The sequence below is a fragment of the Fringilla coelebs genome, assembly GCF_963513975.1.
Source record: "Fringilla coelebs genome assembly, chromosome: 7".
Taxonomy (NCBI): Eukaryota; Metazoa; Chordata; class Aves; order Passeriformes; family Fringillidae; genus Fringilla; species Fringilla coelebs.
Window position 1 is genome coordinate 35,908,485 of NC_140035.1, and position 27,117 is coordinate 35,935,601.

Here is a 27,117-nt window from a genome sequence, read left to right on the forward strand (position 1 = left end):
TTGTTTAAACACAGAGGGCACTTTTTGTGGGACATGTTACATCCTTGAAGGGATGTTATGAATCCTCCTTTCCCTTCTCATTTCTAGCAGGATTTTGCCTCTTTATAATGCAGGGTACATCCTGCTCTGCTAAATTTTTTTGCTTCTGATTATTCAGTGTTGCACATAAGCAGCTGGGCCCAGAGAGAAGTGCCCCCCATTAATGAGGAGGTGCTGAGCCATATGGCAGGTGAGGATGGAACATTGCAGCTCTGGGCTGAGCCCCTCCTGTTCACACACAGAGAGCACCCTGTGAATGCATCCCTGCCAACACCATCAGCTCCTTGGGAGTGACAGGGAGCCTCTCTGGAGCCTTCTGCCTTCCTTACAGAGCTCTTGCTTCTCTTCAGGCACTGCTGAGAGCCCATTTCCCTGTGTAACAGCTCATAAAGGCACAGAGGGAACAGCCAAGGGTGCTCTGAGCTGCCTGCACTGCCCTGCTCTTGGATATTGTACAGCTGTGTGTGTGTCCAGTGGTGTTTCCCAGCCCTGGGCTCAGTTCCTTGTAGTGATCCATCTTTTGGAGAAACACAGGAGTGGGAAACTCTTGGATTATGCCCTTTTCTGACCAGAGATTGGGCAACTGAGAGGCATTTGAAAACTTTTATTCCATTTTCAGTCCCATGAGAAGGGTGAGACAATACAAATGTTATAATTCACGCCATCACAATCAGAAGCCAAATATTTCCTAATTACAGTACATTATAAGCATTTCTTGGCCTATCAGCTGTGGCTACACCATGCTGTAAATGCTTTAAAGCAAATCATCTAAAACTACCCCTCATGGCTCCCACTACAATGCACCTTTCATAGCTCTATTTCTCCCAAGGATCCAGTCTTATTTGCAAGGCCATCCTTTGAAACTTGTTTCTAGTTCCATTTCTCTCTCAACAATGTCTGTCCTATTCCAGGGCATTTCTAAGCCAGCATTCCTTATCTCAAAGTTTACATAGAGATATGGGAACCTTCTGTCAGGCTTTGAGAATTCTCTACAAACCCATTTCCCACAGGAAACAATGTGCAAGAAGCCCTCAGTGAATTCAGTCTCCACCACAGCTATCATAACCTGCACCTAGGGGTTGGAATTGGCTGGGTTTGGGAATTTTATTGCAGCTGAAGATGGCATTAGCTCTTAAAATACAGCATTTTTTAACACAGCATGCAGTTGGATGAGTGTGGAAATGGGTGTGCTTGCTGCAGAGTGAGAAAACCACTACACACACTGTTGCCTTTAGCAGGTGCTATATTGGACCCAAATAGCTGCTCTTTCACCCCAGAAGAGGAGTGGGATTTCTGCAGCCCTGTTTGTAACAGGATATTGCTGGCCTTAAACTGCATTTTAAACTCTGTTGAGATTCCAAGCACTTTGCATTTTTATGGACATGTGTGATGCAACTTGATCAGCTGAAATGTGAAATCACAGAGTTTCTCATGGATCATAGGTTTTCTTTGATCCTTTTGGGTTTTAACCATGTGATAACCTTTATCCTTTCACTCAGCAGCAGAAAACCAAGGCTTCACAAGGGGAGCTGATCTCAAGTGTTTGAAGTGTGATGTTGGAGCCAGGGAAATACTGATGTGTTTCAAGCTTGACTCAGGCAAAAAGGTCATAATAGTGCCCCTCCCTGGTGTGCCCTGATGCCCAGCTCTGGGTGGTCTGTGCCAAAACACTTGGGCTGTGTTTGAAAGGCATCATTTTATGTATTAGCAAACCTGGAGCTGACAAGTGACATTGTTTGGAGCAGGACTCTTCCTTGCTGTGATCCCACAGGTCATGGCAGGGGAATTTTGTGCCCTTCCTAGTAAGAGCGGAGCCTTGGCAGAGGATTTCAGTGCTTCCATGGCCTCTGCTCTTCCAGGCATCTCCAGTGTACCAGGACAGTTTTCAAAACCTCCTCATCTACTGCATGCCTTGGTTTTTCAGTTGTTTTCTTTCTCAACAGATATGAATACAAAAATTTCCCAGGTTTTCCTGCTTTATATTCCAGCAGCAGACAAAAATGGGAGCAGGAAATCCAGCAGAATGCACTCTGGAGCACAGGGCCTTCGGTGTGTTTGGGTGGAGCATATTTAATACCAGCCTGTGAGAATAATGTTGTGTTTGCTGGGAATGGCCTGATGAAGGCAGGGATGATGCATTTGACTCCATGTTCTCAGAAGGCTAATTTATTACTTTATAATACTATATTTTATTAAAGAATACTATACTAAACTATACTGAAGAATACAGAAAGGACACTTACTGAATGCTAAATAGCTAATAATGAAAACTCCTGACTCTTTCCAGAGTCCCCACACAGCTTGGCCCTGATTGGCCAGAGTCAAACAGCTCACAGCAGAATGCACTGAAACAATCACCTGTGGGTGAACACATTCCACATGAGCACAATACAGGGAGAGGCAAATGAGATAAAAATTGTTTTCCTTTTCTCTGAGGCTTCTCAGCTTCCCAGGAGAAAACTCCTGGGCCAAGGGATTTTTCCAGAGAATGTGAATGCCACAGAATAACATGCCAGGAATGTGGTGTCTGCCTGGCATCCCTGCTTGCACAGGGATCACACTCTTCTCAGCATCTCTGTGCTTTATAAGCACAGACCACCAGAACTCTGTGTTTTTCCCTGGATGCAGAGGTTGTGGAATAGCAGGCAGTCTGTGTGCACCTAAGCTGTAGCTGCTGATGGCAGATTTTTCCCACTTGATTCCCCAGTGGAGACTGCTGTGGAGCACTCATTGTAAGGATTCAGGGCTCCTGGGGGAAGCTGTGGGCAGCCTTGCCAGTGCCACATTTCCATGTGAGGCCATCCCTGCTGTGCCAGGGTAACAGAGCTGTGCTTCCCTGCAGGAGGACTTTCGGAATAAAGTGGAAGATTACATTAAGCGCTACGCCAGATGATGAAGGGGATGGATGGACGGCAGGACCACGGCTCCAGAGCTGTCCTTAACCTCAGCAGCAGCCAAAGCAGCCTGGGTTGTACCAGTCCTGTGTCCATGTTGTACTGAAGAAGAAAAACTTCATAACCTGTCCATGTTCAAAGGAGAGTTCAGCATAAATACAGCAAGAAATTGTGTCTGTTGGTTGAAAAAGTTGTCTGCTTCCTTTTACAAATGTTTACTCTTCTGAACTGTACTGTATATCCTGTTGATGAGATATGCTTGAGAAGTTAAAAGAAGTCACTATTGAAATTGTAACTACACTTATTTTTTAAACTCTTGCCTAATCTGGAGGGGGGGGGGGGGAAGGAAAAAAGCAAACCCAAACAGCCCAAGCAGAAAAGGTGGTGTGTTTTTGGAACACTTCGAGTTGGCAATAAATGGTCTCCTGTGAACCAAATCACAAAACTGTTGCCTTTGATGAGCAGAAAAAAGAAAATGAGCTTTTTCTGAGAATCACTCAGCTGAGGCTTAGAGTTGCCAGAGTGGAAGTGCAAAATGAGATTCTACTTTCTGGTATGGAAGTTCTCGATGCTGTTTAATGTAAGTATGTTTTTGTCACAGTTTGGAATTTTTACATTGTTAATTTCAGGCCCTGTTTGGGGGCTACAGGTTTATTGTTTTTTTGTTTCTATTCATTGTGTGAAGTAGTTAAAAGAAATACAGGCTAATATGTAACTTAAGTACATGTTTAGTATTAGTAAAATTATATAAATATATATATAAAAATATATATTATATATTTCTGTGAAAAAATTAATGGAAGGGAGATTTTTTTTTTTTTTTTTAAGAAATCTGCCTTTGGCTTTCCAATCTTGATGTGGTGAGGGAGCATCAGAAGCTGTTTGCTCTGATGAAGGTAAATTTAGGCACTGCTACCTGGAGAGCACCTTACTGTGTTCTCAGGATTCCTGCACTGAGAGGGAAGGACACAGCTGGAACCACAGCACATTTCCCCCACTCGTGCACACTTTGGCTTTCTTGATTTGGTAGGATGTAGTGCTGCAGGTGCCTTTTCTGTAAGGAGCTGGGTGGCACCAAGAGCCTGCAGGAGAGGCTTCAGTCTTGGTGCCAGAGCTCCCTGGGCATCCTCCAGCATTGGGATCACACAGAGGAGCTGATGGAGCCCAGCTGAGCTTCTACAAACTAGGAAATAAATATTTGTGTGATTTCATACAGAGCAAGTGTGTGTGTGACACTTGGGCATTGACTGTTGGGGTTTTACTCCCCCTTCATTCTCTCCTGCTGTTCCTCTGCTGCAGATGCTGGAGGAAATGAAAACAATCTCCCTCAAGAGCACAGCAGGGCTGGGGTGCAAACTGTAAGCATGAAACTTTTGTATTGAGTTTTCCCTGTGCCTTTTCCTTTGCAGCTTCAGCAGCTCCTGTAGTTGTTGCTGGAGGCCTGGGAAAGCAGGGAGTGAAATGCAGGGATTGGCATGCAGGAGGAGAGCTTCACCTGGAGACAGCACTCACTGGGAAACAATGGATCAGCTCAGTTTTTTAAGCAGGCACCTGCAGTGGGAGATCTTTGCTGCCAAAACAGATATATCAGCAAAGGTAGGGGGTAACACACTCACAGAAATAGCAAGGTTGGGAAACACCTGCATTTTGCTTATGGCATTAGAAGGATTCTCATTCTTGAGTCAAAAACTCAACCAGGTTGCTGTAACAAAGTGGTTCTTGCTGTAGAGGCACCGTGGTGCGGTGCTGTCAGCACGAGGAGGGGTCACAGTCCCCATTTCCTGGGCTGTCACCATGGATGGCTCCCCACTCAGGCTGGGAAGCTGCTGCTGCTGTGCCCAGGGCAGGGCAAGGCCAGGGTGCTGCTCAGGGGAGCCAGGGAAAGCTGTGTCAGTACCAGCAGCCCTGTGAGCATGGAGCCATCCCTGCCTCCCAGAACAATCCTGTCTCACCCCTTCCTTGTATTGTTGCTTGCCTGGAGGAGATGAGCAGAATAATAAAGTTGGATACTGTTAAATACTATCCGAGGAGGTCTGAGCATTGGTTTGTGCTCATCCAGAACATGGGGAGTGGGGGGATCCTAGATCTCATCACCTCACAGTACAGGAAAATAAATGGAATTTTTCATGAAGGTGAGGAGATTGGGGGGGGGGGGGGGGGGGTGTTATGAATTTACATAAATATATATTTGTTTATATGTATTTTGTAATGTTTGTATTTGTATGGGTGCAAATAATCTGTGCTTCTGCCAGAACCATAGACTGGTTTGGGTTAGAGGGGGTCTGAGCTGGGTGGGCCAGGCACAGGGCTGGGTGTCCCACTGGGTTTTGGGGTTTTTTTGGGAAATGTGAGAGTCAAGAGTAAAGAGCAGCTGGGTGTCCCCAGGGAACCCCTTCCTGAGCAGCAAAGCACTGAAGGGTCCCCATGCCATCCCCAGTGCTGCCCGGGCTCCTTGCTCAGGAGCTGACCCCACTCCTGAGCCCTGACCTGCCCACCCACACCCAGTGCTGATGGGGTGGGGGCAGCAGTACCGGGGGTCTCTGCCATCACAGAATGAGGGCACTGAGGGGGAGGCTTCACCTCAGCCTTCAGAGACAGACACCTGCTTTATTCAGGTATTTATTTATTTATTTAGGTAGGAAAAGCACCTTATTCCCGTTCCTTGTTAGTAGCCCCAGGGCACCGCTGGTGCCACCCGCTCCCACCACCGACTTCCCCGCCTCGTTCCCCAGCTCCCAGGCAAAACCCAGTCCTTGTGTGGGGGGCTGGGGGAGAAGATGCCTTTCCACGTGTGGGGAAACCCAGAACAGGAGAGGAAGCCGAGGATGTTCAGGCGCACCCAGACCCGCTGGCACCGCGGGGCTGGCAGGATTTCAACTCCCCACACCCCCTGGGTTTTTTTTTTCCCTTTCCAATTCCGCTCGGCACACGCTGGAAGCGGATGGGAGAGGCGGAGCGGAGCGCGGCCGGGCCGGTGCGGGGGGAGCCCCGCGGAGTCCCCGCTCCGCCCAGCACCCACCGCAGAAATGACATCGATTTGGAAACCGGCGGGCACACGGGCGGAGCAGGAGCGGTACGGATGCCGTCCCTGCCTCCGGGGCTCGATACCCTCCGGCAGGCTCTTCCCAACCTCCGGGCTCGCTCCGGGGGAGCCCCGCCCGTCCCTCCCCGCCCGCCCCTACACGATGCCCTCGCTGCGTTTGCTCCTCCACACGACGAGCGCTGTCATCAGCAGGGTGACCAGCACGGGCAGCACGATGAAGGGACACAGCACGCCGTTCGGGGGGTCGTGCAGCGCCCGGCCCGACGGGGAGCAGTTCCTGAAGTATTGCTTGTGCACGGCCACGAAGAACTCGTCCACAAGCCGGTTGGGCCAGTAGCAGTCGAGCTTCTCGGCGATCAGCGCCGTGCAGTTGGTGAGCTCCCCGTAGGTGCTGCAAAACACGGGGACACCGGCTGGCACCGCGGGGACACCGGCACCAGCGCCCGGCCGCGGCCGCGCCACCTTCCTCCCGTGCAATATCCAGTACTGTATCCATTACAGGCCGGGTATATAAAATACTAAACATATACTATGTAATTTATAATGAATGGAATGGAATAGAATAGAATAGAATAGAATAGAATAGAATAGAATAGAATAGAATAGAATAGAATAGAATAGAATAGAATATCTCATGTATATAATATACATAATATATATATTATATATTAAATATTATCATATATATAATACATCTTGTATATCTTTAATATATAGCATACATTGTATATAATATATATTGTATTATATAGTGTAATATATAACATATACAGTGTATTGAATATAATGTATAATATATGGTATATATTCAATATAGTATATATACCACATATAGAGTATACTATAGATACACTATATAGTATATAGTGTTATATATAGTATACACTGTATATATTAGATATAGTTATCTATATAATATATACTTTATATAATATGCATATAATGTATATATAATATATATTGTACAGGGAGGGATATATTATATGCTTTGGTATATAATATATCCCTCCCTGTACAATATATTCTATTCTGTTACAGAATTGTGTACCTAGATTTTACTACAGATCTGAGTTCTTAATTTTTTTAGCCATTTTTTGAGTTTGCAGCTAGATATACCTAGCCCCATAAAAATATATAGAAGGTTTTTGAAAATTTATGTAATCTATAAAAATATATGGGGTTTTGAGTTCACAGCTAGAGAGGTAAAAAGGTTACAGGGTATTTTAAATTCCCACATTGGTGGCAACTTTTAAGTGCTCACCCACAGCGAAAGCAGTTTATGGAATGATGTGGTGGTGGTTTAATTTACAGAAGGAAATGAAAGCAGAAACAGTATTTACAGGAATACCAAGAAGCAAGTTTGATGGTTTTTGTTTGGTTTGTGTTAATTTTTGCAGAATTTCCTGGCTGAACTGGTGCTGTTAGAAAATACAGGCTAGACCCACATTTTAAGCAGACTTTCAGGAAACCTGTCCCAACTTGGCCTTTGGTGCACCATCCTCCAGCTTGTGTGAGCTCAGTTCAAAGAGGGACAGAAATAAGTACATTGAATCTACTTTAAAATCTCCTTTAGTTTGCCTAAAACTGGAGAGGTTACATAGAAACCAGCTGGGCAGGCCCACCCCTCTGTGACCAGCAAGTCCATTTCTTAATAAAAAATACCTGGAAAAGCAGAAACAGCCCTGAGCCAGAGCCACTGTCCCTGTGCCAGGCCATGCAGCCATGCTCTGGAATGACATCTAAACCTTCCCTGCTTTAAAAATGACAGCTAAACCCTCCCAGCTTTAAAAGTGGCCATGCATAAAAACACAGATAGAATTTCTCCCCCCCCCAATCCCAATTAGTCACGTCTAATCCTAGACAAGCAAAGCAAAGCAAAGCAAAGCCCAGCTCTCCAATTAAAAACCTGCCTGGGGGAAAGAAATATTTTGGAAGCAGCTTCCCAGCCCCTCTGCACAGTCCCAGCACAGCTCCTCAGCTGGGGTTTGGGGTTTTGGGGAAGGCTGTACCCACACAGCCAGAGATTTAATTAACAGGGCCTGCAGCTGCTAAAAACAGCTTCTGCTCAGCATCCCAGTGTGCAGAATTACCATTTCCATTCATCAGCATCCTTAGGAGATCTCAGGAGCTGCAGTATCTTCAGGAACCAGAGGGAAAGTGTTAACAGGCAAATAAAAGCTATTTTTAAAGCTGAAGGGCCATAGTGCAGCTGGCTTAGCCCTTCCCTGGCTCCAACTGCACTTCCATGGGGATAAATCACTGCTCCCCTCAGTGCATGTGAGACATGCAAGGAACCAGAGCCCAGCAGTGGCAGCAAATGAAAGGATAAACTGGCACTGTCCTTTCCAGGAGGCAGCAGCTTATTCCAGCGTGTGAGGATGGAGCTGAGGAGAGGGGCTGGGCAGCCGCAGCCACAGCCCACCAGCAGCGTGGGGACAAAAGGAGGTGGCCAGGGGGGGTCCCTCCACCTTAATGGGGTGGCTTAACACACCCTAAGTCTCTTGTCCCTTCTATTTTTGCTCTTTTCAGTAAAGCCCCTCTGCTCCAGCTGGCACCTTCAGCAGGAGCAGGCTGGCAACTCTCACCCTCAGGCCCCACATGCCCCTGAGGCCAGTGGGGAGTGTGGGAGGGTCCCAGAGGGAAAATAAACTGTCTTCAGGAACAGGTCCCAGTGCAGAGGTGACACTGAGGGCAGCTGAGCCCTTGGCCAGCAGAGAGCAGGGCTGGTGCTCTTGAGGAGCTGATTTGGCTTACACGGAGCACACCTGACCGTGGCACTGCTATCCATGAGCTTCCATCATCTCCTGTCCATCCCAAATGCACCAGTCACAGGGCACTGGGGACCTTCTGCCACAGCAGACACCAACAGAGGAGATCCATGGGCTGGGGAGGGACAGCCAGGGTTAACCCCAGATCCAGACTGCTCAGGCTGCCCTGTCAGACAGGATCAGGATCCCTCTGGAGAGCACCAGTGCTGCTGCCTGGGCCTGAGTGTGCTCTTCCCTGGTGAACATGTCCCACTGCCTCTGCACAACAGCATCTGCTGCTCTCTCTTCTCACGGGCAGGGCCACGTTACTGTGACAGCACCAGGCCAGCCTGGTCCCACTGGGAATTCAGCCTGGGCTCTGGTGAAATCCCTCAGGGAGGGGGGGTTGTTTTCCTGCCCTTTTGTTGCCACTCCAGAACGCCGTGTTCCCCCCACACCCACCACGCTGAGCAGGGCAGAGCTGAGCCAAGCCTGCAAGGATGAGCCTCAGGCACAGAGTTCAGACTCTCTGGAGAGAGGATGCTCTGCCTCAGTGGGGGTAAAGCAGCTTGAACTTTACCCTGTTTGTGAAAGTTCCCACGGAGGGATGGAGCAGGGGGGTCACAATTTGCCCACATGGGTGACATCAATCTCTACACAATAATTATTTTGCTCATTTTAACAGCTTTGTGTCAATGTGGTTTCAATAAACAGGGCAATATAAATAACCACCTATGCTATGTAGGAAATAATTGGATGCAGCCACACTCAGACCCCACCCCAGGAAATTGAGGAAGCCAGGGAGTCCTTTCTGCATCTTCTGACTCAACAGGAGAGCCTCCCTAATAAACTTTGCTCCAAGCTTCCATTCTGCCTGTAGCAAGCCTAGAGCCAAGCTTTTGGCTTTCAGACAAACCCACAGCTCATTTGCAAGCCTCCATCTCCCAAATACCATCTCCCCCACAAAAATATGAAGCAGCCACTCTAGGACAGTGTGGGAGGAGGGCAGGTTTTCCCAAACAATCCCATCACTGCCAAGAGACAGACACCTGGCCCTGAAAAGCTTGGCTGTGCTTTGGAATATCTTCTCCCTACCCAAAGTGAACTGCAGTTACAGCTGTTGTCCCTGTCACCATGGAAATGGTTTGGCTTTGAAGGATGCTGTGGCTGGACTGCCTGGGGATGAAGGGCTGCAGGCAGGATGGGGATGGGGCTGGGCCACTGCTGGGAAGGAGTCAAAGAGTGAGTTAGGGTGTGATGGCATCTGAATGCTTATACTGCTATAAATCCTAAGGAATTCCTCTGGGGTTTTTTACCACTGCAGCCAAGGCTGGAATTGGCTCTGGCATTTATTCCTTGACAGCACTTGGATGGGGATGGTGCTGCACTAGGATGGGGGTTCACAGGATTGACAGCTTTGGGTGTTTTTCACCGTGAGTATCCTGGTATTTCCTATCCTCCCCCAATTCCTTGCTTCAGAATGGAAAAAAGAAAACACCACAAGGCTTCACTTTTGCTTTGCAAAAAAAGAAAACATTGATTTCCTCCTCTGTAAGGCTGCAGGGTGAGCCAGGAGCCAGGCTAAAAGGGTATCCAGAAGGGACCTGGCAAGCTGAAGAGAAATAAGTAGATAATGAGATAATAAGAGAATGGATCAATCTCTTTTCTCTAAATAATGGATAAATAACCTGAAGACAGAGTGTGAGTGTGCTGACAGCTGGGAGAGCAGCTCCATCCCTGGCTGCAGCTGTCAGAGCAGCACCATGATCCCCCTGGTGGGCTCCTTCCCGCAGCTCCGGGGGAAAGCATTCCATGGAGATTTTCAGGAATGCCACAGCCTGGATATATTTGGGATGAAGATGCCTGGCTGGGCTGGAGTGACACCCACAGCTGTGGCAGCACTCAGCACCCTGAGCATCCTGTGCACAAACCCTCCTGCAAATCCATTCCCTGGCCACGACCCTCCAGCCAAAACCCAGCGGGACAAATATCCCCAAGTCATCAGCGCCTGCTGACGCACTCGGGGTGGGCAGGGGCAGCCTCAGCCTCCACAGCCCTGAAATAGCTGCCTCCAGGGAGACCACAGCTAATCCCCCTGGCCCAGCCACCACGCCCAGGGAGCTGGAGCTGCAGTCAAAATAGCCAAGCTGATCTTTGGGATAACTCACTGGGCACAGCTGAGCTCCTGGCCAAAGCTCAGCCACCAAAGATCCCAAGATGCAGCTCCAGGCTGGCTTTTGAGTCCCAGGGCAGCCAAAGTGGACAACAGCTCATACAAGTTCCCTGAGTCCATGAGAAGAACTTGAATATCAAAATCCACCCATTTTCCCTAAATAAGCAGTGCTGAGAAAGCCAGCAGAGCTCAAGGGGGTTGGACAAACCTTCCCAGAGAGCTGGTGCTTGTCCACATGGCCCAACTCAAGCTCACCCAACACTGCTCCAGAGAGAGCCCTTGGCTGCATCAGAGCAGGAGCAGGGCTGCAGGAGCTCAGCTGATGCCTCTGAGGGCAAGGTGGGAGCAGTGTAAGGAGAAACCCCCCAGGTAAGACTAGACAAAGCAGTTTATGTGCTAAACTTTTTGTCTTACTGGGAGAAAACTTCTTTACTTTCTTTGTTTTATCAGTTTCTTCTGCTGTTAACTCAGTTGTTTAACCTACACACCAACTACTAAACCCATCCACAGAGCAGCATCTGCTGCCAATAAACAGGACCAGTGATCCACAATTCCAGACTCTGCTGAGACAATTCATTTATCCAGACTGAAACACGGGGCCAGAAACTAGAGGCTATCTATATTAATCACAGAAATTAGAAGGTATTGATTAGGAATAGGCACATAAATGATGGACATTGCTTAATATTTGCTGCATCCTTGGTCTCATGAGAAAGGAAAGGACTATGTGCAAAACAGCAAGAAGAATGCAGGGATGCCTGATAAGAGGAAGATATTCATCAAGAACAGGATACAGAATGCAAGGATGCTGAGATAATGAGGCTCCTTGGGCCCCTGAAACCAGATGAATCTGGATGAATCTCCTGCCTTGGACAGTGGCCAAAAGATCAGTAAGCATGTGCAAGGCAACAGGGTCGGAATGTCAGCCCTGAGGAAGACAACTTTACTTCATCCCCTAGAACCACACAGAGAACTGATAAGCTGATTAGCATACGAAGCAGAGAGGGAGGGGAGCCAGGAAATGATCTGCTGTGGAACTTGATGCATATGCAACATTCTAGGGGATAAAAGAAAACCTGAGTGAACAGGTTTTACCCCCATGCCAAGTAAAAGCATACCTACATTAAAACTCACCCTCTCTTTGAGTTTTGGAGTCTCTGTGTGTGTATCAAGATGTTCCCATCATGCCATCCTCAACTGAGCAGGAATGATGGAGCTTAGGGGCATTTCCCTGCTAAATGCTGCATCCAGGAAATCATCCCAACATGATGCTGCTGGTGGTACAGAGGCAGAACCTCCCAACACTCCTCCTTGTTTCAGACAGGTTTCAAGCACTGACATACCTTGGTTTGAGGGAAGATCTGGAGAGAACAGGCTCTAGGCAGGTGCTTTATTTCCATTTCTTTGTCTCACACCCGCTGGAAGACAAAATCCTTCCCCTAGGGCCAGAGGGGTGACCAGCCAGCTATGTCCCACTCCTGCTGGGACATCTTCCCTTTCCCCAAAAAGGGGATGGCGATTCCCACACACATCCAGGGAACAAGGTGTTGAGCCCACCCAAAGCCCATATCCTTGCAGCTGATTTACTGCAGTAACTGAACTATTTCTGCCCAATTTTCCCCACTGTCCTGAGGGCACAAGAGGATCAGAGGAATGTCATCTCTCAAATAACCCTGAGCCATGTGTTTGCACGGAGCAAATGGACTCAGGCAATCAAATTAAATCCTACAAGCTTATCAACATTTCCTCCAAGTGCCTCAAGGGTAACCAGCTCTTTAGGAGGACATGAGAGATAAACAGGACATGAGAGATAAAAAACAAGATGGTCAGGGCTGGAACAGCATCAGCAGCCCTGGGCATTTCTGAGCACCAGATGAGGCTTCTTCTCAAGAGCAGAAAACTCCCACAGTCTTTCTTTCATCTCTCTTTTCTGCCATGGATTTTGCCATGGATCAAGGGGAAGGAAAGCCCAATTGTATTGTTTAGAGTCACAGAACAGAATCATAAAGGTTGGAAAAGACCTCCAAGATCTTGAAGTCCAACCTTTGATGGATACACATATGTGTGTGGATTTTGATTTCACCCTGAAGAAAGGGCCACGAAGCAGGAAACCACAGAGATCTCACCAAATCTCTTAATTTTTGTGCAAGCCACTCATGGCACACAGCACCATCTGCTCCCTGTCTCCAGCTGACCCCCATCCCTGCTGCTGTCACATGAGCTCATTTTTGTTCTGCCACTTCATTTTCCCAGGGAAAGGTCATGGAAAGGCACAAGATGGAAATCAGCATAAGGGGGAAAGAGGGGGGGTTATTCCCTCAAGCCCTCACACCAACACACAGCCACCCCTGAGCAGTCTTTCAGCTTCAATCAAAACCATCTCAGCAGATCTACACCGTGGTGGAACCAAAAGATTCAGCTCTGCTGACTATAAATAGGAAAGAGCTTATCCAAAGAAAGCACTGTTTGCAATAAAAATAAAACCAAACCCAAAGGAAATTCCCCAAAAAAATCCAACAAATCCCCATAGTGCATGTGTGGGGTGTCCCCCTGGTCTCCCTGAGCATGGATCCCTTTCCACCTTCCTCATCCCACAGAGATGCTCCCAAGCATTCCACCAGGGAAGCAGGGCTGCATCTCCTCTGCTCCCAGGTAATAAATCACAGCTGACTCCCTGACACTGATTACAAACAGGAGGCTTAGCAGGCTGCTGCCATTGCCATACCACTGCAGCCTCTCCCTCTAGTTGCTTGGAAAAATCAACACACAACTTGTGGAAGCAGGGGCTGAGCCAGCAGCTCTGGTGGGACAGTTTGGGATTTTCTCACAGCCAGGCTCTGAGGACATCTCGGTGGGTTACGGGGTTTTCAGGCTGACTCAGGGGGTTTTGAACTCTCTGGAGAACCAGAGTGCTGAGCAAAAATGAAAAACCTCCTGGAAAATATGTCCATCAAGCTGTGAGGCACCAGAAGCCCCCATGATGGGGATCCCAATCTGCCTCTTCATTAACCCATCAATTTCCAGCACACAGCAGAGCCATGGTCTTCTACTGGAGCTCCACTGCTGTGTGGTGGAGTATGGTCAGCACCCTGACTTCCAAACCCTCCTTGAAAAACCCTTTAATCCCAGAATGGCTGAGGCTGGAGATGACCTCTGGAGATCCACTTCATTTGTCCAAACACCCCTGCTCACACAGGGCCACCTCCCTGGGAGATCTGTGCCACTGTTTGGCCACCCTCACAGTGAAAACACATTTCCTGCTGTCCATAGGGGACCTCCCGTGCCTCAGTTTCTGCCCATGCTTTCCCACCAGGACTTTTCCTGGCTCAGGTTCAACCTGGTGCCCACCAGAAGCCCCAAGTCCCTTTCTGGTTGTCTTAGGTTGGAAATGCAAGATGTGCCTGGGGCTGTGTATTCTATTCCCCATCTGTCAGAGGTGGGGCAGTTCTCTTCTGTTCTCTGGGCAGTTTTCTTTATCTCTCCCACAACCCATCCTCCCTCCAGGAGATCTCTGCTGTCCATGGCCAGTGAGTGTCCCTGCATGGCTGATCAAATTCCATCATCCCATGGGGAGATGCTCTGCTCAGGGAGGAGCCAAGCATTCCTACCTGGATACAATCTGACACTTGGAACACCACAGCAGCCTTTGCCCACTGCATTCCCAGAGGAGCAGCTTTCTTCTGCCCTGCATTCCCAGAGGAGCAGCTTTCTTCTGCCCTGCATTCCCAGAGGAGCAGCTTTCTTCTGCCCTGCATTCCCAGAAGAAGACCAGGCCCATCTCCAGCAGCCCTGGAGCTTAAGAGGAAAACTCCCCCCTTGTTGAGGATTCCTGTTGCACCACCCTGACCCACAGGGGGTCAGCTCCTGTTCTGACTCTGGCAGTGTTGTTTTGTATCACTGCATTTTTATTTATTTTTATCTTTCCTAGTAAAGAATTGTTATTCCTATTCCCATATCTTTGCCTGAGAGCCCCTTAATTTCAAAATGATAATATTCAGAGGCAGGGTGTTTACATTTTCCATTTCAAGAAAGGCTCCTGCCTTCCTCAGCAGACACCTGGCTTTTCAAACTGAGACATGGTTTCTCTCTGAGCAGCTCTACCATGTCCTGGTGCCTGGGGCTGCTCCTCCCCCAGTGCAGGACTTTGCTGAACTTCAGGAGGTTCCCAGCTTGCTGAGGTGCCTGTGGACAGCAGCACAACCCTCCTGGTTTGGTGTCACCTGAGGTGCTGGGGTTACCCTCAGTCCCATCACCCGCATTACTAATGAAGAGATCAAGCAGGACAGAGGTGACCCCAATGATCAACACCCCCCAGGCCTGGCTGTTCTGGCATTCCCACCTCACCCAGCACACACAGGAGACAGTGCCAAAAACCTCACCAAAGCCTGGGCACACAACATCCACTGCTCCCCCCTCCAGGTGTGACCAGGCTGGACAAACCCCCTGGGCACCAGCAGGGGCAGAGCCAGGGCAGCGGCAGCAGCCAGGCAGAGTGACATCAGGGTGCTGCCCCACGAGATAAACCCCAGCATGCCAGAGGGACGGGAGGGAGGAGCAGAGGGAGCTCACTTACCCCACGGTCTCGTCCCAGTCACACCAGAGGCGCTGGCCGATGCCCTCCATGCTGTGCTGGAAGTCCTTGAGGCAGTAGTGGCGGATCATGGCGCCGTAGTCGGCTTCCTGGCACGCCGTGGCCGCGATGAAGTGCTGGGCTGCAAGACAGGCCAGGGCTGTCAGCCTCTGCTGGGGCCACAGGGGTGCTCAGCTTTTGGCTTTTCTGTTTTCACATTCTGTGCTGCTCTAGTGTGCAGTTCTGAGCTTCATATGAGGGCATAGTGAGCTCTGTGCACAGAGCAGGGAGACAAAACAATTCCTGCTCCAGCTGGGCACCAAGGACAAATGACCCAAATCTCAGCCCCAAGAGCATAAACAATGGCAGAATGAAGAGAAAAACAAGAAGGATGGGACTTCATGAGCTAAAGCTGTAATTGGACAATTAACTCCAAAATACAAATGGAGCAGAACTTATAAAAGTGAGAGACCCCGTGACCAGTTGTCCATTTTGTGACCATTTTGGATTCACCTGGGCTGGGCTCTTGTGCTGCCCAAGGTGGATCCATTGAGGCCTTCCAATAAATCCCTACTTTATTCTTTAGCTCTGTTTGGCCTCTGCTCTAGGTCAGCTTTCACAGGGCATCACCAGCCCCACCATAGCCCCTGTCCTCACCTGCCAAAGCCCTGCTGCCACCAGAGCAACCCCAGCTCTCCAAAACCTCCTCCTCCCAGGTTTGTTCCCCTCCTCGCAGTCCTGGGAGCCTGAACCCTCCCAAGTGCCTGGTGCTGATAAATCAGTTATTCAAGACATGCTGGGCAGCTCATAAATCAGTAAGGATGCAGATTTATTCTCTACTGATCATCCAAAATGCCTTTGGACTTCAAATGTCCAGGTTTTGGGCTTAAAACACAAGTAAGGGTGTGGGGAAAGCTGGGGAATAAGAGAACCCTGCTGCTGAGCCCTAAAAAATGACCTGCACGGTGCCACACTTGGGAACAAACATCCACCTCTGATGGAGCACAGGGACAGACACAGGGAAATCCATCAAATCCACCCCTGGCTGCACAGTGCTGATTGAATTCCCTCCTGGGAATGTGCCGCTGCTTTAAAACAGGGACAAAAAAGGTGCTGCTTGCAGCCTCATGCACAACCAGTGCAATGTTGCTGGTGAGGAGAAAGGGAAAGGACAGTGATGCTACAAAGGGAAGGGGAAAAAAACCCTTTGGGGGAATGGTTTAGTGAGCCTGGCTATAAATAATAGCTTTCCCTTGGTGCCAAAGTGCCAGCTAGTGCCTTTGCAGCTCCTGGAGCGCACTGCAGGCAGGCACCACATACCAGATCTATTTTTTGCTACGTGTGAATAACTCTGTGCTTTATTTTTATCTCATTTTTTTAACACAACAGAGCTGAGCTGCTTATTTAGTAGCCAAGGGACATCACCATAGGACACCATCCCTCTGCAGCCTCCAAAATCCTTGGAGCATCCTATGGCAATGGGTGGGAAGTCAGAAGCTGGTGCGGTGGGAATTTGGGTGGAAGAGCCCCCAGAGCCTTGGCTGATGTTCCTGGATGGGTGCAAGGCTCCCACACTGCCTCTGACAGCAGCAGCCACTTTGGCCTGACTTGAGATAAAGCCATGGGAATTACTGAGCCAAGAGAAGTTCAAGAGCATTAAACCCTCACTGCTGCAATAATAAAACTAAATTTATCAAAATCTCAAGCTCTGCCTAGCTGATACCAGCCAGGAGCACAGCCCCAGAGATAAGCCCTGCTCCCAGATGGGTGGGCTTGACATGCTGAAGCAAAGCACCAAGAGAAGAAGAAGCAGAAGCAGAAAAAGCAGAAGCAGAAGAAGAAGCAGAGGAAGAAGAAGCAGAAGAAGAAGAAGCAGAAGACAAACAACAAGAAGAAGATGACGAACAGGAAGAAGAAGAGGCTGAAGAAGAAGGAAATAATTTTACATGAGGCAATGTAAAATGATTTACAGGCTGCAAATCTCAGTCCAGGCAGGCTCAAGGATGATTGATGGCCAGGAGACTTTTCTCCCCATCCCTTCCAATCTGGATGAGCCAAGTGAAGGAGTGACACGGCTGAGTGAGCTCCAGTGTCCCAGGGAGGCTCAGGAGCCACCCCGGGGGTCACCCCTCGGTGACATCCGTGCACTGGGCTGTGAAGGACATGTAAATATCACAGCCATCACTTGTCTGGACAAGCAGCTTGCAGAGAAAATGCTGCTGGGGAATGTGTCAGGTGCAGAGCAGAGCACAGCAAAAGGATAAGGGAGAGCAGGGGAGGAGAGGGGATTAAAAAGCAGAAAGATGAGCAGCCAAGGGGATTGAGGAGCACAGGAGGAAACAGAGCAGGAAGGAGTGAGGGAGAATGCAAACCACAGAGAGAAATTGAGGAAGACGAAGCCACTTGAGGAAATTCAGCAAAAACAGCTTAACCTTGAATAGAGGGAGGAGAAACACTGAATAAATTATGGGGAAGAAGCAACCACAACCTGGCTGCAAGTAGCAGCAAGCCACACATAGCTGGTTACCAGCATGAAAATCAGCCCTACCATCATTAAAAGAAAGAAACAACCCAAATCAAGTGAAAACCAAACCCTGGGGAGCTTTAAGCACTTGCCAATCCCAGCAGCTCAGAAGATGCAGCTCTGGAGCTCCTTCAGAGGCAGGTGAGCACCTTGCTGGCCCTCCTGGCAGCTCCTCAGGGCTCCCCTGCCTGCCCCACCAGGACCTGCTCCTGAAGATGCCTCTCCCACTGCACCTCCCACACCTGCACAAATCCCTTTGCCCCAGGGGCTGGGGAAACCAGAGCCATCAGCCAGTGACCTTTCCCAAGGATACTGGATTTTGGACATGGTGAAGGGCTCTTTTGTTTCAGGCCCGTTGTGTCAGTGCTGTGAGGCTGGAGCTGGGCACGGTGAGGCAGAAAAGCTCTTTTCTTTCCAGCTGACCAGGAGAAATGACTTTAGCAGTAACTGCACAAATTAAGGTCAAAGTGAGAAGCTCCTGCCACGTTTCCACATGGTGCCCACCTCACCCCACAGATCCCTGCTGCTTCACAGATTTACTGCCAACCCCACTTCAGACTTCAGGGTCAGGGTTTGTAACAACAGGGGGAAAAAAAAGCAGGGAGGGATTTTTGTATCTCCTGGCTCTCCTTCCAGAAGGTTTTCATTCTGCCCTCAGCCCTGCTGATGGAGATGGTGTAAGTCAGCTGCAGTGAGCTGTAAATAACTCAGCTCCAGAGCAGTCACAGCTCTGTGCTCAGCAGCATCCATCTGGGAAGGCTGCAAGGAGCTGCTGAAGAACTGAGCTCCACAACTCAGCTGGAACAAGGCTGAGCTGCCTCCCCTCTCATGGGCCCATCACTGCCATTCCCTCAGGAACAATGGCATCGAGAGCTGCTCCTCTGGGAGCATCCCACTGCAGTCATACAGCACCTCTGCAGCCCAGCTTGGTCTTTAAGTGCCACAGGGACATGGGGAATCACAAAGCCCTGGAATGGTTTGGGTTGGAAAGGACCTTCAGGTTTATCCAGTGCCACCCCTGCCATTGCCAGGGACACCTTTCACTATCCCAGGTTGGTCCAAGCCCTGTCCAGCCTGGCCTTGGGCACTGCCAGGGATCCAGGGGCAGCCACAGCTGCTCTGGGCACCCTGTGCCAGCACCTCATCACCCTCCCAGGGAAGAATTCCTCCCCAATATCCCACCTAACCCTGCCCTCTGGCAGTGGGAAGCCATTCCCTCTTCTCCTTTCAGGAGAATTGTTGATGAACAACCTTCCCTGCTGAGAGAATCCCTGATTGCCTGTGAAAAGATGCAACATTAAGGACCCTCGGTTTGCTCCTCACAGGAAACACCTGGAGAGCAGTGGTGAGGAGGTGATTGGAGGGCTGGCTTCTGCAGGCATCCCAGATCCTCATGATTGCCCTGGGATTGATGTCCTGGAGAGTCCCAGCAAGCATCCACCTCAGGGACTCAGCTTGCTGAGGGTTAGCTCTAAAAAGCCTGTCACGCATTTATTTCAGCAGAAAAACAATGTTGGTCCTGAAGTGTTACAAAAAATTCAGGAAGAAGGAAGACAACTGGACTTTCCTACATTGCACTGGAGCCTGGACCAAGAGGTTGGGGCCATCCCTCCAAAAACAGCTTTGGGGACACCACACCTCTGTGAGCCCACACATTTGTCACAGTGATGGTTCACCTGCAAAAATGCCTGAGCTTTCTCTGCCAGAAACATCCTGCACTTCACATCAGAACCCCTCTGCACAATCCCTTGCTCTCTGGTCTCTCCCCTATGAGTGTTCCAGGAATTCCAGGAATTTTTGGGCTTCTGCTGGGATGTGCAACCAACCCCACAAGGAGGACTGGAGCCTGAGAACAGATTTGGGGATTTCAGACTGGCACAGCAGCATGGGAGGTTCCCATTTCCCAGGCACTGCTGCAAGTACCCCTGGTGGTGCTGGGTGAACGATGAAACTGTTTGACAACACCTGCAGAGAATTCACCAGACCATCCAGCTGGGCTGTCTGGATTTTTATGGGGAAACTGTTCAGGGCTTCATAGCAAAGAGCAGGAAATAGGCAGATACTCCTCCAAAAGCTGAAGCCCAAAGATGGCAGGTAAGTGCCAAGTGACACTGACAGCAGGGCTGGCACATGTGGCACCAGCAAAGCTCTGGGCTCTGAGAACAAACATCCCATACCTTCCCCTGGGCTTCTCCCAAATAATCAGTGCTCTCAACAAGCCCCAGATGGAAACAGGCTGTTCTCCTCTCCTCTTCAAGGTGGTGGTTTTGCTGCTTTATTCAGAACAAGCCTTGTGGTCTGGACCTGGCTGCAGAATAAAACACTCACAGGAGGGTGGGGAGAGGACACGGGGCAGGAGGCAGAGGAGGAGCATGAAAAACAGCTCAGTTTACAACCACAAAAAATGTAAAAATTGGCCCTTCCAGCGACTGCAGAAACCTGGGAGGGGGTCTGGTACCCTCTGTATAAAAAAATCCTTGAACTGGGGTTGCTTCTGCAGCCACCAGCTCAGCAGAGGCTTCAGAGCCTGCAAACAGCCCTCGGTTCAGCAGGGAAAAACTAAGCTGGTGTTCAGCTGGAATGCTTTTTTGGGACAGAAAACTGCAAGTGTTGGGGCTGGGGACAGCAGGGGGCTGGCCCAGCACCGTGCCCTCCTCAGGAGCCATAACCCAGCCCGGGCAGGGTTATTCCCTCCGGGATTTGCACAGGGAATGGAGTTCTCAAGCCCCTCCTCCCTGCCCGGCTAGCTCAGCACGGGGCTGGGATCCAGCAGCAGCTCCAGCGGCTGAGCAGCAGCCTGGGAATGGGGATGGATAAAAGGGTCCAAGCCCTGCAGGGGACATGGGGGGAGGCAGAGACCTGCAGGATCATCCCATTCCCAATCTGCTCATGGAGCTTCAGGAGCATCCTCAGGTCCTCAAACCGGGCAGCTCCTGCCTCCCCTGCCACTGTCCCTCAACCTGCAGGACTCCCTCTCCCAGGGCAGCCACTCAGGATGTGCATTAAAAGGGAATTCGTGGGAGCTGGGGGGTTTCTGTGCTGAAAGGGAGTGGGGATTTTCCAGCACAGTGAGGATTCTGGAGGCAGAGCAGATGCTGGGAGTGGGGGGAGATCTGCCCATCTCCAAGCACTGGCAAGGCTGATCCCAGGATTTCTTGGACAAGCTGCCAAGGCTCACTTGAGAAAGCCCCAAAGGAAGATCCCCCCCCCTGCCTGCCCTCTGCTCCAGGGGGCTGCAGATGGAGCAGCAGAAGGAAAGCACAGAGCTCCTGCTTGAACAGGGCAGGACACAGAGACAGAGCCCGGCTGGATGGAGCTCCCCTGAGAGCTCTGCAGATGGAAAGCTCATCCCCAGTTCTGCCTGTCCAACAGCTTCACTGCCACAAAGCCACAAAAGGACTTGAGGAAAGTGGGACGGGGGAGAAGCCACTCATGCTGAGAGGGGGGAAAAAGTCTCATGGCAAAGGAAAAACTTGAAATGGAAAGAGGCAGGGCTAGGATACAGCCCATGGCGGGAGTACATCCTGCTGGCTTGGGAGACTGGATCCAGTCAGCAGAGAAAGTCACTCTCTGCTCAGAGTGCTGGGGACAGGCCCCTGTTAGGGACCTGCTCTGTGGAAAACTTCCAAAGGGGCCAAAGGTTTCCACCTCTTAGGGAATGCAGCACAAGATGTGCTGCGCCTGCAGAGCCCTCTGGGGCCCTCCCCACAAACCACTTTTTCATACTGAGGGGAAGTGCACCCACAACCTAAAAGCCTTTAATCTGATTTATTAACTCCCTGCTCCTGGAATGGTTGTTCCCTTCATTTTATTACACTAAGCAAAATAAAGAGAGATCTGCTTTTTTTTCTTCCCAGCTAGCACTAATGAGGTATTTTGCATACAGCTGAACATCATCATGAAACCCAAAAGGATCTCCCAGGTTTTAAATTTGGCACAAATCCTGTTGTGCCTGCAAAGGAAGGAAGTGACTTACCCCTCAAGCTGATACTTGGATGATTTGTAGGCATTTACTTTTTGCTGGGTTGGGGATACTTGAGTTTTTGCTGCCATTCTGCAGCTACTCCAAGCATTATAAGAGGGCACAAAATAAACTGCCTAAAAATAACTGCCAGGGAATTATTAGCTGGTAGTCGAGGTAGGAGCCAGCTGCCTGAAAGCAAAGCCAGTCTGGGGGCTTTTGGGGGCTCAGAGGCACCACTGCACTGTGTCACTCCTCTTTCAAGTCCAGTATTTCATGAAGCACCTACAACATGAAATACATCCCCAAAGGAAAGATCATTTTCATTCCAATCCAAGCAAGATTCCATGTAACAGCTCCTGTAAGATGCAGAATATGGGATTGAAATGAAAATGCAAAATCAAGGTTTGTACTGTGTAGCCCAGTGCAGAGCAGTCCTGCATAGCTGGATAACTTTTTGTCATAAAGCATTGCTCTTAAATAATATTAATATTAATATTTAATGTTAATATTAATATTAACTAATAAATACACTGAAATAGGCTGCTCCAAGGAACTGGATGAGGGTCTTTCTCTCCTTGCCTCAGTTTCCTACCTGTCTAAGCCTTGTTATCCATCAGAGGCTGCCAAGCACATTTCCAATAATGACATTTCTCTTACATGTCCCTAGACTTGATTCTGCAGAGGACAGAATGACAAATGCTTTTATTTACCCCCCAAAATTCACTCACTAGGTAAAATAAAATCAAAAGCAGCCGAGAATGGAAGAAGGAGAAAGGAAATCAAAAGCCAGGCATGCTGAAACCCAACTGCTGGCTGACTGCACATCAGGGGAGGGAAAAATGTGCCATGAGCTGTTAGTTATAAAGATAATTACATCCTTGATGAACAGTGGGGTCTTTTGGAAAATAATTCTTCTTGATTGAATTAATGGAGGCAAACCACAGGCTTTAGACAGGCAGTGGCAATGTCTGTACAGATCTGACTTCACCCACCCTGAGTTCAAATAATTTCTGGCCGTGGCCACCATCAATCCCTGCTCACAAGAGCAGGGTGGAAGAAAGGAGGGATCCCCACTGGATTCTGTGCACCCCAAATCCAGGGGCTGAAGGGAGCCAGACACATCCCTCCTGCCTTCCCAGGGAGGACTGTGGTGTCCAACATTGCCAAACCAGCACCTTAATTCAACATTAGAGCCAGGTTTAGAGTTATTTTTAAAACATCAACAAAGCACTGGATGCCACAGATGTCAGTTTGGTCTCAAAGCCAGGGAGAAAGGAGCAGCCACCACACTCCAGATCTCAGCAATATGCTAAAGGCAAATGTACTCTCCTTCTACCCCCAGGATTATTTTTTCCTTCAGCTATTTCAGTTGATTGAGGCTAAAATAAGAACAGGGGAAAGTAACACCAAGGTTAAAAGTGCCTGGCATTGGTTTGGAGACAACACACTGTGATCCTGCTGGTTCAGGTTTCAACGTGTGTTAAACACAGATTTTCTGCTACATGGGACAAGCAAACATTTTATTGAATTACCTTCAAGATAAAAAAATCCCTGCTTGGGCAATCTAACAGATTTCCCATGAAGAAGCACATATTGAGTAAATATAAAAATCTGTTAGGGAGAAAACCAAAATAACCCCACTGTCACCTTGGTGCACCCATCACAGGCTGCACACAACAGCAGCTTCACTAAACACTTTCAGCACAGACTTTCCAGGCTGAAATCTGCTGCTGAGCCACGTGAGCAGCCCAGGAATCACCAGAATAATTTGTTTTCCTTTTCAACAGAGACTTCGGGATGTGGTTTTCCTCCCTTCCAGCTGAAGAGCACAGGGAGATTTTGCACCTCTCTGCAACTCCCCCAACACACAGCACTGCTGCTTTGCCTGCAAACCTTTCCTAAGGGATACAGGGATGCGCAGGGGGATCACCCTTGACTGAAATCGGGGGGGTTTTCACCCAGGCTGCTGCCTGCCTCCCCACTGGGGTGCTTCTCTGAGGTGCCAGGATGTGTTTTCACATCCCCAAAAGCTCGTGTTTTAAAAGCACAGAGACAAGGGACTGAAAACATGAAGCAGCTTCATTAGTGGATTTGATGATTAAAAGCAGGCAGCTCTGTGGGCAGCTTAATGGCAGACAGGGATGAAGATTCCCTGGTAATCACCCACCCACAGCAGGAACTGACCCGGCAAACCCCAGACACTGTATTTTAGAGGAGAAAAAGGCATTTAGCTATCTGAGTGAGCTGAAACGCTGCAGTTCCCCTCTAATGGACTTTTAATGCTCCTCTCTCCAGCCCAGTGGTGTTTTCGGTCCTTGCTTGGAGCAGGGTCTGTGCTGGGAGGGGCTCTGACCACAGCGATGGTTTTGGGACCCAAACCTGCCCCAAACCTCCCCCAAAAAATGACGGAGCCAGGCTCTGCATCCAGTCAGGGAGGCAGAACAAAGTTGCTAGAGCCGAGCAGTAACTCTGGATTCCCTGCCACGGCTTTCCAAGACCTCCCTCAACTCTGCCACAACCCCAAGGTGGATTTCCAGCGCTGGGGAAAGGTGAGAGATGCCAAGCCCATCTCTAGCCATTATCAGGTCTCATTTCATTCCAGCCAGGCCATGGCATTTCTATTTGCATTGCTCGCAGCCTCCCGGGTCAGCACGAACGGGAGGCTGCAGAGCCGGTGCTTCACAGCTCTTAAACTCAGCATCGTTTCAGGGTCAATAAATGCAAGCCTATTTCTCAAAGCCAAGAGGCTTCCCGAGCACATCACACAGCCACCAAATCCACCTGCCACCGCTTCCTGCAGGAAAACAACCGGCACCTATGAGAGCAGTGCAAGGAATTACAGGGTGGAGGCAATTTCGTTGTCCCTGTCCACACGCTTCTCTTTTGATGCATAGGAAGTTTTGAATCCTCTCCATGCCAGAGATGCTCCCAAAGGAGGAGGAATGTTTTACTTTATTGTCAGGGATTTCTACCAGGGCACTCTGTAAATATGGAGGAGGATTTTCTCAGAGAGGCAGCAGCCTTAAATTCGAGTTTCAAGGGAGCTTGAGCTGTTGTAAAGGAGGCACTCAAACTGCAATCAGTGGCAGGCATTACCGAGTGTGCTTGGGCTGAGAGAAGACACAAAGCACTTCAATTCCTGTTTTCCAGGAGAGGTCATACACAGTACCCATAAGTTTTGTTTTCAAGAAAGCATGTGTAGGCTACACAAACAGAGTGCTGTACAACATAGAAAATGCAGGGAATCAAGAAGATATTAATGTTTTGCTGACCTTATCTGCAACTGCCTCTTACATCTCACAGTAATAGTTCCCTACACCCAAAAGAAATCCAAGCAGCCCAGCACTGCCCTTAAACACCAAAACACAGCACAGAGCTGAGTGGTGCCAGTCATCACTGCCCCAGTGCCTCATCCCCTCCTCCCTGAGCAGCCTCTGCAGGAAGCTGCAGCCAAAACCCAGAAAAAGCCTCATTTTGCCTTAATGGAAGTGGTTACCTTGGGGTACAGCTGGATCCCTGGCCTGCTAAATGACACTGGGTTTTTTAGGATGGCTGATTCCCTGACCAACACTGTTTTTTAAAGACTGCAGCCAGTAGTGAAGTTTCTTAAAGCTTTAAGAGAAAGCTTTTTCTTTCAGACCCTTCCCTTAAAAAAAAATACTATCACTTCTAAACACCTGCATTGGTGTAAATCACCGTGATTTCTGGGCACTCAGTTGCCACTTGCAATTTCAGTGCAGCCCTGACTGTAAAAGCAGAAAGGTGTAAAAAGGCTGGGTCTTTTCGTTAAATGTGCTCCAAATACAAAATCCCAGGAGGAGAAGGTAGTGAAAAACACATCCACAGCACCAAGATTAGCTGCCACTGGGCACCTGGCTCACACAATAGGCAGCATCCCGCCGCTGCTCCCGAGCCCACTGGAGATGGAAAGATGCAGCCTGGAGTACTTTTATAAGTTACAGCTCCCCAACCAAGAGAAGGTAGAGTCAGGGAGAGGAGACACGGGCTGGGAAAGCAGAGCAGAGAGAAATCCTAGCTAGCGGGAGTTAGTGCTCCCTGCACAGGGTTCTGCAGCCAGGAACGTGCAGCCTTTCCCGGCAACCCAGCAGGGGAATGTGCCTCGTCCAAGGGCACGGGCTGCTCCTACCCTGCACAGCTGAGTAGTAGTAAATAGTTAATTACATGGTACAGATCAGCACATTAGGTGCAGCACGGCTCAATGCATTATTCACCACGGCTTGGGGAGAAAACGGGCGCAGGGGAAGGAAGGGAAGGAAGGAGAAATTTGTGCTGCCTCAAGGAGCCCTTTGATATTGTGGCAGATCAGCGCTAGCATAGGGGGGTGCAGTTTCCCTTTGGAGCACCTTAAATGAACGCACTTTTACACAGCACTAACATCCCTCCGAGCTTTTGCTGCGGGTGCACGGGTGACAAGCACGGCACAAATCTCTACCTGTTGCACTGAAATGCCAGGAGCAGCAAAGAAACCGAGGCACGGTGCATCCCATGGAAACAACCACACAACGCCAGCGCTTCCAGCCCCACCACCCGCAAACCCAGAACACCCAACCTCAGCTCTCCGAAGGGGCACTTCTGGCTGTCTTCTCCTTCCCTGAGGCTCAGCAATGGGAAGACAGACTCCAAAGGCAGTAATTAAACATTTGCAACAAAAGGCACGTTCAGGACGCAGAACTCGCCTCGGTCCATCTCACCGAGCAAGCAGGGAATCCCCTACAAAGCAGGCTGCGTCCCATAGCATCAACACCTCACTGCTCCTGAGGCCAAGCGCCCTGGAATCATTTCTCCTTTTAATTTCCCTTCTGCTGTGTCGCCAGCGAAGCCTGGCGGGAGCCTCGCCGGGCTTCAAGGAGAGCGGTGAAACCGCGGAGGAGGTGGCCGTGGGCTGCACGCCCGCGCCCAGAGGGAATCCCGGGGAGCCTGGCCCGCCGCCCCAGCGGCCCCGGGGAAGTTGTGTCGCGGCGGCCGCACTTACCTAGCACGAAGCAGAGGAAGCGCCGCGGGAGCAGGGCCATGGCCCCGCGGCAGGAGCGGCTCCGCTCCCGGGGCCGGGCGGGCTCCGCGCCCGCGGCGCTACCAGAGAGGCGGGCTCGGGGCGGGCGCGGCCCCGCCCGGCTCCTGCCCCGCTCTCCCGGCGGCAGCGGC

The 27,117-nt window shown here is 49.8% G+C and overlaps 2 protein-coding genes across 2 annotated transcripts in view; one reads left to right on the top strand and one right to left on the bottom strand.

Moving 5' to 3' along the window:
• Positions 1–4,916, top strand: part of UBE2F (ubiquitin conjugating enzyme E2 F (putative)) — a 58,816-nt gene extending 53,900 nt beyond the window's left edge. The window contains exon 10 of the mRNA XM_084209552.1: positions 2,882–4,916. Within this exon, the coding sequence (XP_084065678.1) occupies positions 2,882–2,932 (51 nt within the window). The 3' untranslated portion in view covers positions 2,933–4,916. The remainder of the gene's footprint in view (positions 1–2,881) is intronic.
• Positions 4,917–5,550: 634 nt separating this feature from the next.
• RAMP1 (receptor activity modifying protein 1) lies at positions 5,551–27,117 on the bottom strand. The gene is made up of 3 exons (XM_084209259.1): positions 26,948–27,117; positions 15,470–15,608; positions 5,551–6,367 (listed from the first exon to the last, which is right to left on the bottom strand). Exons 1-3 carry the CDS (start codon positions 26,985–26,987, stop codon positions 6,112–6,114), a joined length of 435 nt encoding a protein of 144 aa, XP_084065385.1. The 5' UTR covers positions 26,988–27,117; the 3' UTR covers positions 5,551–6,111.

Bases quoted from the DNA above. Each gene is read 5' to 3' on its own strand.
- RAMP1 (XM_084209259.1), bottom strand. From the start codon at position 26,987: ATGGCCCTGCTCCCGCGGCGCTTCCTCTGCTTCGTGCTAG. The intron at 15,609-26,947 runs GTAAGTGCGGCC...CCTGTCTTGCAG, and splicing joins CTTCCTCTGCTTCGTGCTAG to CCCAGCACTTCATCGCGGCC. The intron at 6,368-15,469 runs GTAAGTGAGCTC...CGTGTTTTGCAG, and splicing joins GACTGGGACGAGACCGTGGG to CACCTACGGGGAGCTCACCA.